The sequence below is a fragment of the Cyprinodon variegatus genome, unplaced genomic scaffold (genome assembly GCF_000732505.1).
Source record: "Cyprinodon variegatus isolate N-32 unplaced genomic scaffold, C_variegatus-1.0 Scaffold342, whole genome shotgun sequence".
Lineage (NCBI taxonomy): Eukaryota > Metazoa > Chordata > Actinopteri > Cyprinodontiformes > Cyprinodontidae > Cyprinodon > Cyprinodon variegatus.
Genome location: NW_015150795.1, coordinates 780,798 through 793,565, shown reverse-complemented (window position 1 = coordinate 793,565; position 12,768 = coordinate 780,798). Strand labels below are relative to the sequence as shown.

General features: G+C 38.0%; 1 protein-coding gene across 1 annotated transcript in view; it reads left to right on the top strand.

Annotated features, from left to right (window-relative positions):
- The window catches only part of LOC107091533 (uncharacterized protein KIAA1107-like), a 53,379-nt gene that overhangs the window by 11,376 nt on the left and 29,235 nt on the right, over positions 1–12,768 (top strand). Inside the window, exons 4-9 of the mRNA XM_015385514.1 lie at positions 3,319–3,398; positions 3,695–3,812; positions 7,900–7,989; positions 10,888–10,968; positions 11,047–11,143; positions 11,499–11,590. Coding sequence (XP_015241000.1) covers positions 3,319–3,398; positions 3,695–3,812; positions 7,900–7,989; positions 10,888–10,968; positions 11,047–11,143; positions 11,499–11,590 — 558 coding nt within the window. The remainder of the gene's footprint in view (positions 1–3,318; positions 3,399–3,694; positions 3,813–7,899; positions 7,990–10,887; positions 10,969–11,046; positions 11,144–11,498; positions 11,591–12,768) is intronic.

Here is a 12,768-nt window from a genome sequence, read left to right as displayed (position 1 = left end):
TTTCTAGAGAATCATTATACATAGTTATTTTATTCAGGGTTTCCACAGTCTGACATCATTTCAGAATTCCCTGACTTTTAACTGACTCAGGATTAGTTTTCCCTGACAAAATAAATGCAGCAACAAGACAATAATAATAACATAACAAGTCACCAATCTAACATGTTTAGCTCTATAACATTTAAATGCACTTCTCCGATGTCTAAGAGAAAAAAATTAGAATTTTTTAATGTGTGACCTGCATCACTGTACAGAAGACTGCCATATGATAGCGTTTTCTAGCTTGTTTGTCGTTTTGGTAACTACATCAAAATTACCGCTTGGTGGACAAAAAAAACGCTGTCTGGCGGAAAATCACGTGGCTTTTTCAAATCACGCGAGAATGTGTACAAAACAACAAAAATGGCGCCGGCAACGCTTCTGGGTCGTTTTCATCGAATGTCGGTAATTTTAAAGTAATTTTGAGCAATTATTATTATTTTTTTTTGCGATCATTGCACTTGCCCAGCCAGCAAATGCAATTAAATTTGTACTCTCCCAACAATAAAAACTACTTGCCCCGGGCAATCGGGCGATGGTTAACGTCGATTCCTGATTTAATGAACCAAAGTATCGTATGCAAAGGGATTAAAGGACTGAGCTTCCTGTGAGGCTGGAAAATGACTTTTAAAAATAGGGGAAAACAAAGTTTGTTTAAAAAACTTCTGGGATATCACAGCTTTGATGCAACTGTTATGACACTGGCAGATTATGTATTTATTAAAGCAATACTGGATTTTTATTTCCAAGAAAAGTCCAAATTAGTTAGACCAAAGGCGTAGGTTTGATTTCACCTTTAGTAGGGACACTATTGGTCTGATGTCATCGGTGCTATACAAAAATATGCATTCTTGTTTTTTTATGCTTGACGTGAAAATCAGGGTGTATGTCATTTAAAGAGAAAAGCAGCATTTCTTGCTACATTTATACAAATTTTATAAGCACTACACACAGAAGATGCTGTTTTTAAATGTTTGAAGCATCACCGGCTCTAATGAATGTGGAATTAGGACTATTTTCCACTCCAAATTACCAGCAACGAAGACAGTAGGTAAATCTGTGCCTATTTAACCAAATATAGTCTAAATATGTCTGTTATATTTGGATTTATCCTGTATTTTCTTTTGAATGTATAGCATTGTGCAGAGGTAAACAGAGATAAAACCCACTATTATCTTTTAAATTAGGGATCCGCGATATTGGGATTTTGGCCGATATCCGATATGCCGATATTTTAAAACTCATGTAGCCGATAACCGATATCGATACCGATGTTAAAGCTGGACAAAAATAAGTAGTCATTGAAAATAGCAGTTTTGTTATCCATTTCTGACACTTTGAAAAATAATATACTCAAATATATTTTCATATGCTGATATCAAATTGATTTTTAAAAACGCGGTATCGATCTATTTTACTTTCTAAATCTCGTGAAATTTCATCATTCTGTTACAAACTCTCGTGATATTTTGCAAATTCTTGTGAGATTTTGTTAGTAAAATAGATCGATACCGCGTCAATATATCAACATATAAAAATATGGCAACATTTGGTGAATTTTCGGGGGATTTCGTAGCATAACGATGACATATAGCAATATTTCATTAGTAAAAGAGATTGATATGGTGTTTTTAAATGGCAATATATCAGCATATGAAGATATTGGGATATTTTAATGTATCAATATTTTTTCCCTCGTCTTTAGAAGTTTTTAAGTCTGTAAAAAAGAAGTTTTTGAGGAAGAAGAAGAAGTAATTATTATTTTTTTTTTTTTTAGACTTTAGAAACTCAGAAGATGATCAAATATCGGGTTAAATATCGGTGGGGTGGCCGATGTCTGATAAGGGGCCGATTATATCTTGCATCCCTATTTTAAATGTTCTATTTCTTTCATTAAATGCAAAATAATAGATTAAAGGGACGCCAAATTAATTTATTTTATTTACATGAGCCCTGGAACTAGAAGTGAAACTGACACTGAGCATTTAGAACATTAACTTCACTGTTTAACCCATTTCATGTGTTTTATCTATAGCTGAAAGAATTAATCAGATTAATCGATTATTTAAATAATGTCAACAAATTTAGTAATCGATTAATCGTTAATTGGAATATAGGGACCCTAAAACGTGTCTTTAGTTCACAGTGTGACCCACTTAGAGCAGGAATTATACCAAAATTGAAAAAAAAATATATAAACATTTTGCATTTTAGATAAAAAAAAGTTTTCGTCTGTCAGCTTTCTCCATACAGAACTCCTCTACTGCTGCAACAACGCTGTATTGTAAATTATAAACATGTTCTTCACATCTAATTGTTGGCAGGGACAAGTAGGTCAGTCCAAAATGTTGGTAGGGACATGTCCCTATGGTCCCTATGCAAACCTACGCCCATGAGTTAGACACAGAAATGCACCTGTGGTACGGTTCTCTCTCCTGGCGAACACGCTTCACTGGAGACTAGAACTGCTCTGCTTATTGATTAATCTGTCGATTCTTTTTTTTTTTTTTTTTAGAAAAGCAAAAGTTTTTTTATAGACTTTAAACCAACAAAAGCTAAAACTTGGTGACTTCTAGATTTTTCATCTCAAATGCAAAGTATTTTAAAGCTTTGACATATTTACTGCTCTGAGAGGGTTCCTTTTCTGCTAATGTAATGAGTTTGAGTCTGTCTGCTCTAGTTAATGATTCATCCATTACTAATTTAGTTGATGTTTATTTAAATAATGTATTAGAAGGATTAATCCACAGTTTCAGCCCTACTGGAGGGATGACTCTCTGTCTGTCTTCTCTCCTGTGCTGAAATATCTCTGCAGCGAGTCTCAGCTCTTCTGCAGGCCGTCTCCCATTGGCTCATTGCTTACCTGATCTCCAAACCCCATCAGCCGACTTTTTTTTTTTTTAATCAGCTCTTCCTATTATCATTAAAAAGTGTAATTCTCGCTTTGACCACCTGGGGGAGTACCTGATTCTAGCCTAATGTGTCTTTCAACCCTTTTCTGGTTCAGCAGCTTTTTTCCTTCTCAACCTTTTGTTGCCACTTAAATGCAATATAGGGAGCAGATGTCACCTAGTTAGAGAAAGGAAAAAAACGCTTCCTTTCCTTTACCTTGTTGATAAGGAGAGAATATTAACCAGCCAAATAATATCTGTTGTTTTCCAAGGAGCTTGTGTCTCTGCAGGTTGCAGGACTCTGTGTAACAGACGTCAGTCTATCAGATGAAACCGTAACATTTCAGAAAAGGTTCAGTTTTAATTAATTTCAGATTTTTACCCACAGGCAGGTGTACACAGCAGAGCAGAGCATGCGGATGGCTGAACCTGAAGCGGATTCACCTCCTTACTGTCCCACTGACTCAGGTAAACAGATGCACACATGGAGGGTTTATTCTGCGGTCAGGTGACCACTAAGCTGTCCTCCTCTATCCACTTTTCTCACATTATGTTTTCTTAGTCATAATCCAATTAGGAGCTAATCCCATTTGGGCCTTTGTTGCTCTTCCTGCTAATTACAGTGAGTTCCTGCTTTAGATGCATTCACTTTCAGTCCAGCCTTGATATTTTCCTTTCATTCTTTTACATACAGTTTTATTAACCAAATATGTGTCCTGTGCTGACTGATGCTCACCCCGAATGTTGCTCCTCATTCTCTCCAGCGGCTGTGCTTCTGGAACCGGCCTCGGGTGTCGGTGCCGACCTGCTGCATCTCTACAGAAGCAGAGAACAGTGTGACATCACCATCCAGGTGGCTGAGCAGGTCTTCTCCTGCCACAGGTAGAGCTGCCTGTGGTCCACATACACTAAACTAGTTGTTTGCAAAAGTATTCACTCACACCCCTTGAAGCTTTTCCGTATATTGGATCTCTTATGGAAACGACTGACTGAAAGAGCTCCGTTGATCAAACATGCATCACATAAAATGTTTAAAATTAATTTAGTTAGATAGCACGTTTCTGCAGAACATTAATCTCGTCATTAGCATGTAGCTTTAGCAAGAAAAAAAATTTGAATTTTGTTTTTGCTTCAACGCAAAAAAAATTTAATCTCAGTTTGTAAACAGCATTTTTGCTTGACTTATATCATGACCTTAGTTGGGTCTAAATCCCTGATTTGGTCTCTAAACCCTTCATGAGAGAACAGTCAGTGGGCGGAGCTTAGGTTGATTCTGCTGGGGTGTGTAGAAGCTTCCAGCAAACTACCCGACAAATAGCTTTCTCCTAAGCTTGGAGTTGTTCACCTAAAGCTGGGCACAAACTGTAAGATTTTTTGCCGTCTTCGGGCCGACTTTTCAGTCGTGCGAGAATATTTTGATCTGTACGACAAAACCCTGCGATTTCGTCGTACAGTGTGAGCTGTAGCTGCGTGCAATGATTGAAAAAAAATCGCACAGTGTATGCCCGGCTTAATGTCCTGTAAATAAATTATAACACATTTTTTAAGTTATTTCCCCTCTGTTTCAGTTACAATATTGATATTAAAGTGAAAGAAGAAACAGGAAGAAGGTGTCTCCTCTTTCTCAGTGAAAAGCAACCAATCAGCAATCAGTCAGGGTTTCTATGGTGATGGCTCTAGACCCACACACCGAGTTTGATGGATTAGGTTTAAATGATTTCACACCTCAGTGCCATAAAATCAATAATAAATGTAAATAAAATACCTCCATTAAAACTATTAATGCCATAAATGGTATATTTAATTATTTAACTTTATATTTAATTTCATATTTTACCGGTACATGGTTTCATGCCGTATTAAATACATAGATGGATTTAATTATTTCACGTAACAGTTTATTTCTTACATTTTATGTTGAATTATTTTATTTTAGATTCTTGTAACTAATTGTTCATTTAATTAAACATTTGATTATTTAATGATGTAATAAGTAGTAAATAGTTCTTTAATTTTGTCCCCTTTGACACTCCATAGATTTAAGTAGGTAGGCAAGACAACTTGCCAATGGGATAAGATGAAACAACCATTTTTTATTTTAAGTGCAGAATATCCAAGGCAAACATTTTAGTTATGATGGTAGATAATCTTATAAACCTGCTTAAATTAAGGACAAATACATGTGGATGTAAAGAAATGTTTGCTTTTTTTTATCAGTTTTAGCAGCACAGAGTGATTTGTTTCACTAATCTCACATTTATTTTCACAATTAAACCGCAAACTGTGTTTTATTAGAATTTTCTCTGATAAACCAACATAAACCAGTGAAGCAACACCTGGTTTTAAAAGCTTTTTATTAACATCGGAGTCAGTAAAATGTGGCTCCACCTCTACTTATAGCTGTGAAGCTATTGGAAATACTTTACCAAATTTTTTAGATGTAAAAGTCAGAAAATGTCCATTTTCTCTTAATGCAGGACGTCTGAAGACAAGTTCGTTCTCAGATTATTGATTGGATTTCTGCCTGGACTTTGACTAGGCCATTTTAGCTCAAAGATGCTTCAATCAAATTCCTGTCTTTGTAGCTCTGGCTACATTTAAGGGTTGTTTCTCTGCTGATGTCGCGTTTAAGTCATCACTGGGCTTCGTAACAACCACAGAAAAACAAACCAAGCGAATTAGAACATGGTTTGGAAAACACACTTTTCTGAAGGAGAAACTTAGAACCAAGAAGTGTGAGGACAAAATGCCTCTTTAGGAAATACGTTGATATTTATTTGGATAATGAAAAATAAAATGTGTCGGTTGGAGATAGACTGATACATTTGTTGGTCGATTATAGAGTTGTTGTTTTTTTTCTTGTATTGATCGATTCATTAGTAATTCATTAGTTCATGGGAAAGCTATGCGTTCTACTGCCTACATTCACTCTCCATTGTTGGCTTTTTGTTTTATTTGCTAATGTTATTATTGAGGTTTGTGTAAAACTTTCTATCATTGTTTTTTTTATGTAAATGGAGGTCTGGACGTCTGTGTCTTCGGCAGGCGTAGAGCTAACAGAACTGGCAGCGTTGCGAGGCAAGGGCTCAAACATGTACGGCTGGAAGCCTTCTACACCAAACCAAGCTTCTGCCGCCCTGGCGTCCTCTTCCACAACATCTTCGTCCCCGCTTTCCTCCTCTAAATAAAAAATGGATGACGGGGGAGACTCATCCACGACCTCCGACACTAAACTCTCCTCCTCTTGCATGTTTCCTCTGTCCATAGCGTTCATTGACAGCGTCGTTTCTAAGTCACCAATTTAGCGCTACTTGGTCCCAATGGAATTTCCCACTGGAAACCTACTAGCACTAAGATGCTAACTGGTTAGCAAGATGCTTCCGACAAACCGGCCGCAATCAAACATGTTGTGAACCTTCCACTACAACAATCCCGCCCCCTTGATAAACGGCCAATCAAATTCATTTTATTCACTCGTGTAAAGTTGTGCACCACTCGGGACAATTCGGAAATGCAACCGTTGGAACAGCAGCCTCCCTACGATTTTAAGCTTGAAAACTTCCAGAAAATCCAACCGAGCTAAAATGAAATCTACAATGAATTAATCTATAAAATAAATGCGTTTAAATCCCACTCCCAGTTCTTTCATTTCCTCTCTTTAAAGGTATACTATGCAACCGGTGTTGATTTTCCAGCGAGGCTCCCCCCAGAGGGCGAAAGTAAAAGTGCACTGTCGTAAATATGCACAGCTGTTCTCCTGGTTTCTCCGTCAAGCCAGGCGCGGTTGTTTTGAGCTTAGCAGACAGGCGAACGCAACGAATGACTAACACAGTGAAAGTATGAACATGCACACAGAGAGAAAGAAACCATTCCAATGTTACTTACAATCGCATCAGCAGAAACGCGAGGTCCGCGTCAGCCTTGCAGCCTTCTTTTTATTTTAGCTCTCGCCATTCGGAAAAAGCTTGCCCGATGTTCACCCGTGTACGACTCCTCTCTCTGTCCGGAGCCCTTTTCCTCTTTCTTGCCTGCTCCGACATGGGCTTTCGCTGTTTTCACGCTGGTTCCGCCATAACTGCACAAAGATCGCCACTGCGCTAGCAACGAGCATGCTTTTAACTGGGGGCGTGTAGCAGTTCTCGCCGTAAAGCAAGACCGACTCTCGCGAGACTTCTGAGCCTGTGGGTGCGGGCCGAGGGCTCCTGCAATTGCAAGAGCGGTATTTCCCCCCACAGACCACCAGGGCGGCCGAGAAAACCTTTGTTCAACCTGAAATGACTCATTTAATCATCCAAAACGTTATGGAACACATTAATTAACTGAAAAATGTTGCATAGTGTGCCTTTAACACTTTAACATTTAGAGCTTCTCTTTGAATTACTTCTGTAATTACTGCTTTTTCCTTGGTTTTAAATGAATACTTTTGAACCTGTTTTCAGCTCTGTTTTTGCTGTGTATCAAACATTTCTCATGAAGCCTCCTGATGGCTGCTAGCTGTTTGGGTAAAAACGTGTACCGCTGCACAGGTTCAGCGTGCACCAGCAGTGGGTGGTCAGTCTGTGATTTAAAGGTAGACGTTGTAACAAGTAACCATGGAGACGGGTTTGCTCTCAGCCCCTGTGCAGGAAAAGGAGCAGAAAGTGCTCGTTAGAGAGAAGGTGGTCTTCAGTCTGCATGTTCCCTCCATCCCTCCAACAAACTTTATTTCCATGATTACATGTCAGCAGGTGTTTCAGACCCTTCCTAAGCTTGGGGATTATGGGGTGTTTAAAATTTGAAAAAGGACACGTACAGAAAGTATAAAAAGTCCTCTCACTGGTGTTAGACTTTTTATTTTTTCACTTGAAAAGGTGTAGATTTAACACATGTAGATTAAGTTTTTCATTTCTGTAGCAGCAACAGGATTAAAAGGGAGTCTTCACTCTTAAAAAGTTGTGATGACGTTTCCTGCTTTCTTTTTGGTCTCCAGGGCGATCCTGTGCGCTCGATCCCAGTACTTCCGCGCTATGCTCAGTGGGAGCTGGATGGAGAGCTCCAGACAATGCATCACTCTGCACGGGTAAGACAACCCCTAACCCCCCCCCCCACACACACACACACACACACACACACAAAACATGGAAAGGTTTTTAATTTCATCCAAGCACACTCGCATATATCGTCTAAAAGTCAAAGGTTACACAATTACTGGTTGGAACTGGTTGAATGTCTAACCCTTATTGGATGCTGAGGAGCATCTTTCATCCACAGCCTGCTTCTTTCAGCAAAGCAAGGCCAGAGATTTTTACTTCCACACAGGACAAAAAGCCTCAACCATCCGTGGGTCGCTGAGCTGAGGGTAACAGGGGAAGATGGAGGGTTGACATGTTGACAAGAGAAGCCTTAGTGTTTGCTCTAAAGCTGCAGTCACATGGTTGTTAGATATTGTTTAAAGCTATGGAGGACAATCTTTTTATTTCTGGGTGGATCATCTAAATAAGTGGTCCTCCTAATTGTCAATCATTCTAGTGATATGTTTACGGTAGGCCGTCCTACGTGCTCGCCCCTTTAGTAGGGTTGTCACGATACTAAAATTTTCAACTCGATACCGATACTCAGGAAAAAGTAGTCGATGCTCGATACCATTTTCGATACCACAAAGACCCCAAAATTTAACTGAAATATTTTCATTAATAAATAAAATACAAAAAATAAATAAATACAATAAACAATAAGAACAATATTTTGAGGTTGTATGCTGTGCACAATATTAAGCAACCTTGATACAAGAATAACAAAATTAACTTTAAGGTGTTCCTTTCTTGGCTATGCTTTGCTCACATAACAATGACACTAGCCAAACCAGTTAACAAACAAAAATAATTCTCAGCAGCTGCACCTGTTACAAAAAAAGTCTGAAACTGTAAAATGCACAGAATTATTCAATCACACTGTCTTCAGAAAGGGAATTTTCCTCTATTCTGCACTCTAGATGAATGACAGTTTAGGTGCCACTCGTGGTAGCACTGTATCGATACTTTTGAAAATAAGTATCGTATCCGGATACAACGTTTTAGCATCAATACTTTTTTGAATATTGATACTTTTGACAGCACTACCCTTTAGGCATCTTTTTTTCTTTTAAAGTGGAGAGGAAATACGGAAAATCCACCACAATACCTTTAAGGGATTCAGAGCTAAATTTAAAGACACCGAATCCTTCTAAACCTTTGTCTTATTCGATTGGAAAACAAACAGATCTGTTAAAGTGAAAACAACAGTAAACGGTTCACCCTCTTTAGCAAGGTCTTGTTGACGCATCTTTTGATTCCTTTTTAGCATCCAGACGTCTTCATTAGGATTCCGTCCTCATGCCTTATTTCGACTTTTAAATCTCTGCCTAGTATTACTGCACAAAGTTGGGCTAATTCTCTGATGTCCACAGCCCTCTTCAGGCAGCCGTTTAAATATCTTATCAGATGTAGTTCTATACGCCATCTTGATCATTTCTGTCCTCATATTTCTTCCTTCACATCACTTTGAAAAGCAAACCCAGATCGGGATGCTAAGATGTTCAGTCTTAATTTAATGCAAAAAAAAAAAAGGGAGCAAGGCAACAATATCACTATGGAGCAGGAGGCCTCTCTCTGTTTTTAGCCAAGCCCTCTCCCTACGACTAAACAGGAAAAGACAAACTATACCTTCCTACAGCCTTTGCTAACATATAGACGCATATGTTTAAACATCCGTGCTTTCTAGATAAAAGGCATAGTGCAGAGGTCACGGATTAGAGGACCCACCTGCTGGCTAATCCGACCCAATCTAATTTAAAACCTTTATAAATTACCGCATGTTGTCTGACAGCTGTGTCCAACTTCACTTGCGCCGCTTCTCCTGTTAATACGGTAAAGCCCTCTGGGACCAGGCAACACATGATCCAAATGAGCCAATGAGCTTTCAGTTTGGCTTTCTGCTGCTGCTACATTTAGACACGGCAGGCAAACCTGTGGCAAGCACAAAAAATACGAATAAGTGCATTCAATTACAAGAACTAAATGTGCGCGCTCACAAATAAAACACATGTATTTAAACTAAGAATGAATTTTTATTGCAACTAAAGTGTATGTATGCATTAATAAATAAAGGTGCATGTGTATTTGTTGGAATAATTATGTATAAGATACTTAATGTTTGTTCTTATGATGTATAATGTGTGACATATTACTGTTCCAGAGAGGTGTTGCACAAGCAGTATAGGTCAACTCTCAGGAAGTATTGCTCAAGCTTAACGAAACCAGGAGGTTCTCGTATCATTTGACTACAAGACGTTTAAATGCAAATTGACCTGTTCACCGAGACAGCAAATTGAATTGTATTTCTTGTTTCCTATTCCTTTAGCGCAACCTCAGCTTGTGTAACTAGGGACCCCCCGTCTGACTTTAGTAAATAGCAAGGAGAAAGCTGAAGCTTACTCCCCTTGCAAGTAAAAAGAATTCTGACTCTGTGCCTTTCTTTCCTTGTTTTACAGTGTTTTAGGTGTTAGACCTGACAATATTACAGACTTTTAAGGTGTGGCCATGGGTTTGGCCATTACAAACACAACAAATTGAGAGTTTTACTGATGCCACAATCTGTATTAGAGGGTAAAAAAATGTTGGTTGTGGCTAAGGGTGGCCATGGTCACCCCTGGTCCCCCATCTAGCTCTGCCCCTGCCTAGAGCCCTTTCTGCAATGCTGTCTGTCTCCAATTTCTTCTTCTTCTTCTTTTTTTTTTTTTATCATCTTGTACGATTATCCCGTTTTTGTTACAACAATACAATTAAACACTTAGGGAATTTTTTTTTCTTCTCCTGATGAATTATTTTGTGCATAAGATCCATTAGCAGCATCTATATAAACTGAGTTTCATATCAGATGAACCAAATTGAACCAGACTTTTGTATCTTATTAGCTTCTGTTTGTATGTTGATGTTTTCAGCTTGGGACCAGATGAGATGGAGATCTTGCTTCAGTTTATGTACGGAGCTATTATGGATTTGCCCAAAGGAGCCAACGCCAGGTACTGTTTAAAAGAGAGGCGAGGTCAAAAATCTCTGCAAAAAGCAGCTGATTTGATTGTAATGTCTCCGTCGTACAGTCAGGTGGTTTTGGCTGCAGACATGCTGGGTTTGGAGGGGCTCAAAGACTTGGTGGAGATGATTCTGACCAGAGACTACTGCCGCTTCTTCCCCAAGGTTAGTTTCTGTGAAGAGTCACTGAAAGCAGCCAATTGATGTCAAAGTGTTGTTCTTCCTTCATGTTGAAGCAAATGTTGAAAAATATCACTAATTTATTTTACTTCTTCATTCTTTCTTTATTTAAAGAGTTTAAATCATCAAATAAAATGCATTATGCTGCATTAGGAGACCATGGATACAAAGCTTTTGACTTCATTGTCCAGGCTGAACCACATTGGTGTTTTTTAGCATGAACTTTGACCTTTCATTTAATTGATACTTTACTGGTTTATTGGTATTTAATCCAGATATGCTGATGAGCACCTAAAGCCTCGGTTTTTAAATGGAGGGATCTAATTTTTCTGTTTTACAGCAGCCAGTTGACGGAGTTCAAAGAACAATTCTTGAGTGCCTGTCCCTCACACACGCCTTAGGTCTCCAAAACCTTCACGTGCTCTGTAAAAGGTAGGATTGCCTCTCTGATGATGGTTTATATAGAAACATAACAGCAGTCCATTACTGGAGCTGGATTAAAAACAATTAACAATCTGTTTAATTGTGAANGCCTCTCTGATGATGGTTTATATAGAAACATAACAGCAGTCCATTACTGGAGCTGGATTAAAAACAATTAACAATCTGTTTAATTGTGAAACTGCACAGTATTTCTATTTTTACACTTTTTTTTATTGTCATTTATGGAAGTAAATCTGTGTCGCTGGGATTTAAATTAAAAATACTACTGAAATTTAAATGTTGTATGTTTCTACTTACTGTTTCAGTGTTAAAATATATTCAGAACACATTTTTGACCTAAAAAGAAGTTCATTGTCATTATTTCTACACAGTTGAAATTTAATTTATTTTCTCTTCAAGCTAAAAATTCACATTAATATTTCAAAGTGATTACATTTTCAATACTTATTTTTTAGTTTAATTTTTGAGTGTTAAAAAAATCTGCATATAAAAAAATTTGACCTTTCAAATTCAAACTCAATATTTTCAGCCTCCTGAGATTCAACTGGCTCTATTTCACTCTTAGTCACGTGACGTGGCGCTCATGCGGAAGTAATTTAGACGCCAAATTTAAGACAGTGAAATAGAGCCAGTTGAATCTCAGGAGGCTGAAAATGAACTCTCTGGATTTAACCCATCCCCTTGGGGAGCAGTGGGCTGCTATTGTGTGGCACCCGGGGAGCAGTGTGGGGTTAAGGGTCTTTGCTTAGAGACCCAGAGTGGCAATCTGTGGGAGTGGGGCTGGAACTCAGAACCTCAGGATTCTAAGCTCTATGCCCTAACCCCTGGGCTGCCAATCTGTACTCTGTACAGTACAGTATTTGATTTTTATTTTTTTTAAGTCTGCCACTTATTCTGTTATTTATTTATTGTCCCCCTTATTCAGGGGGACAATAAAGGGATTTTCTATTCTATTCTATCTAATCTGATTATTGAAACAAATCATTACCCAGAATAAAGGTACAAAGAACATAAAACAGACCATTTCCTGAAAGAACAACCTTCCTACATTCTATATATTTTATGTTGAGAAAGATTTATAAACATAAGCTACAATTTCATATATATATATATATATATATATATATAATATTATATCTTTTTCAATTCATTTAAAAATTGAATAA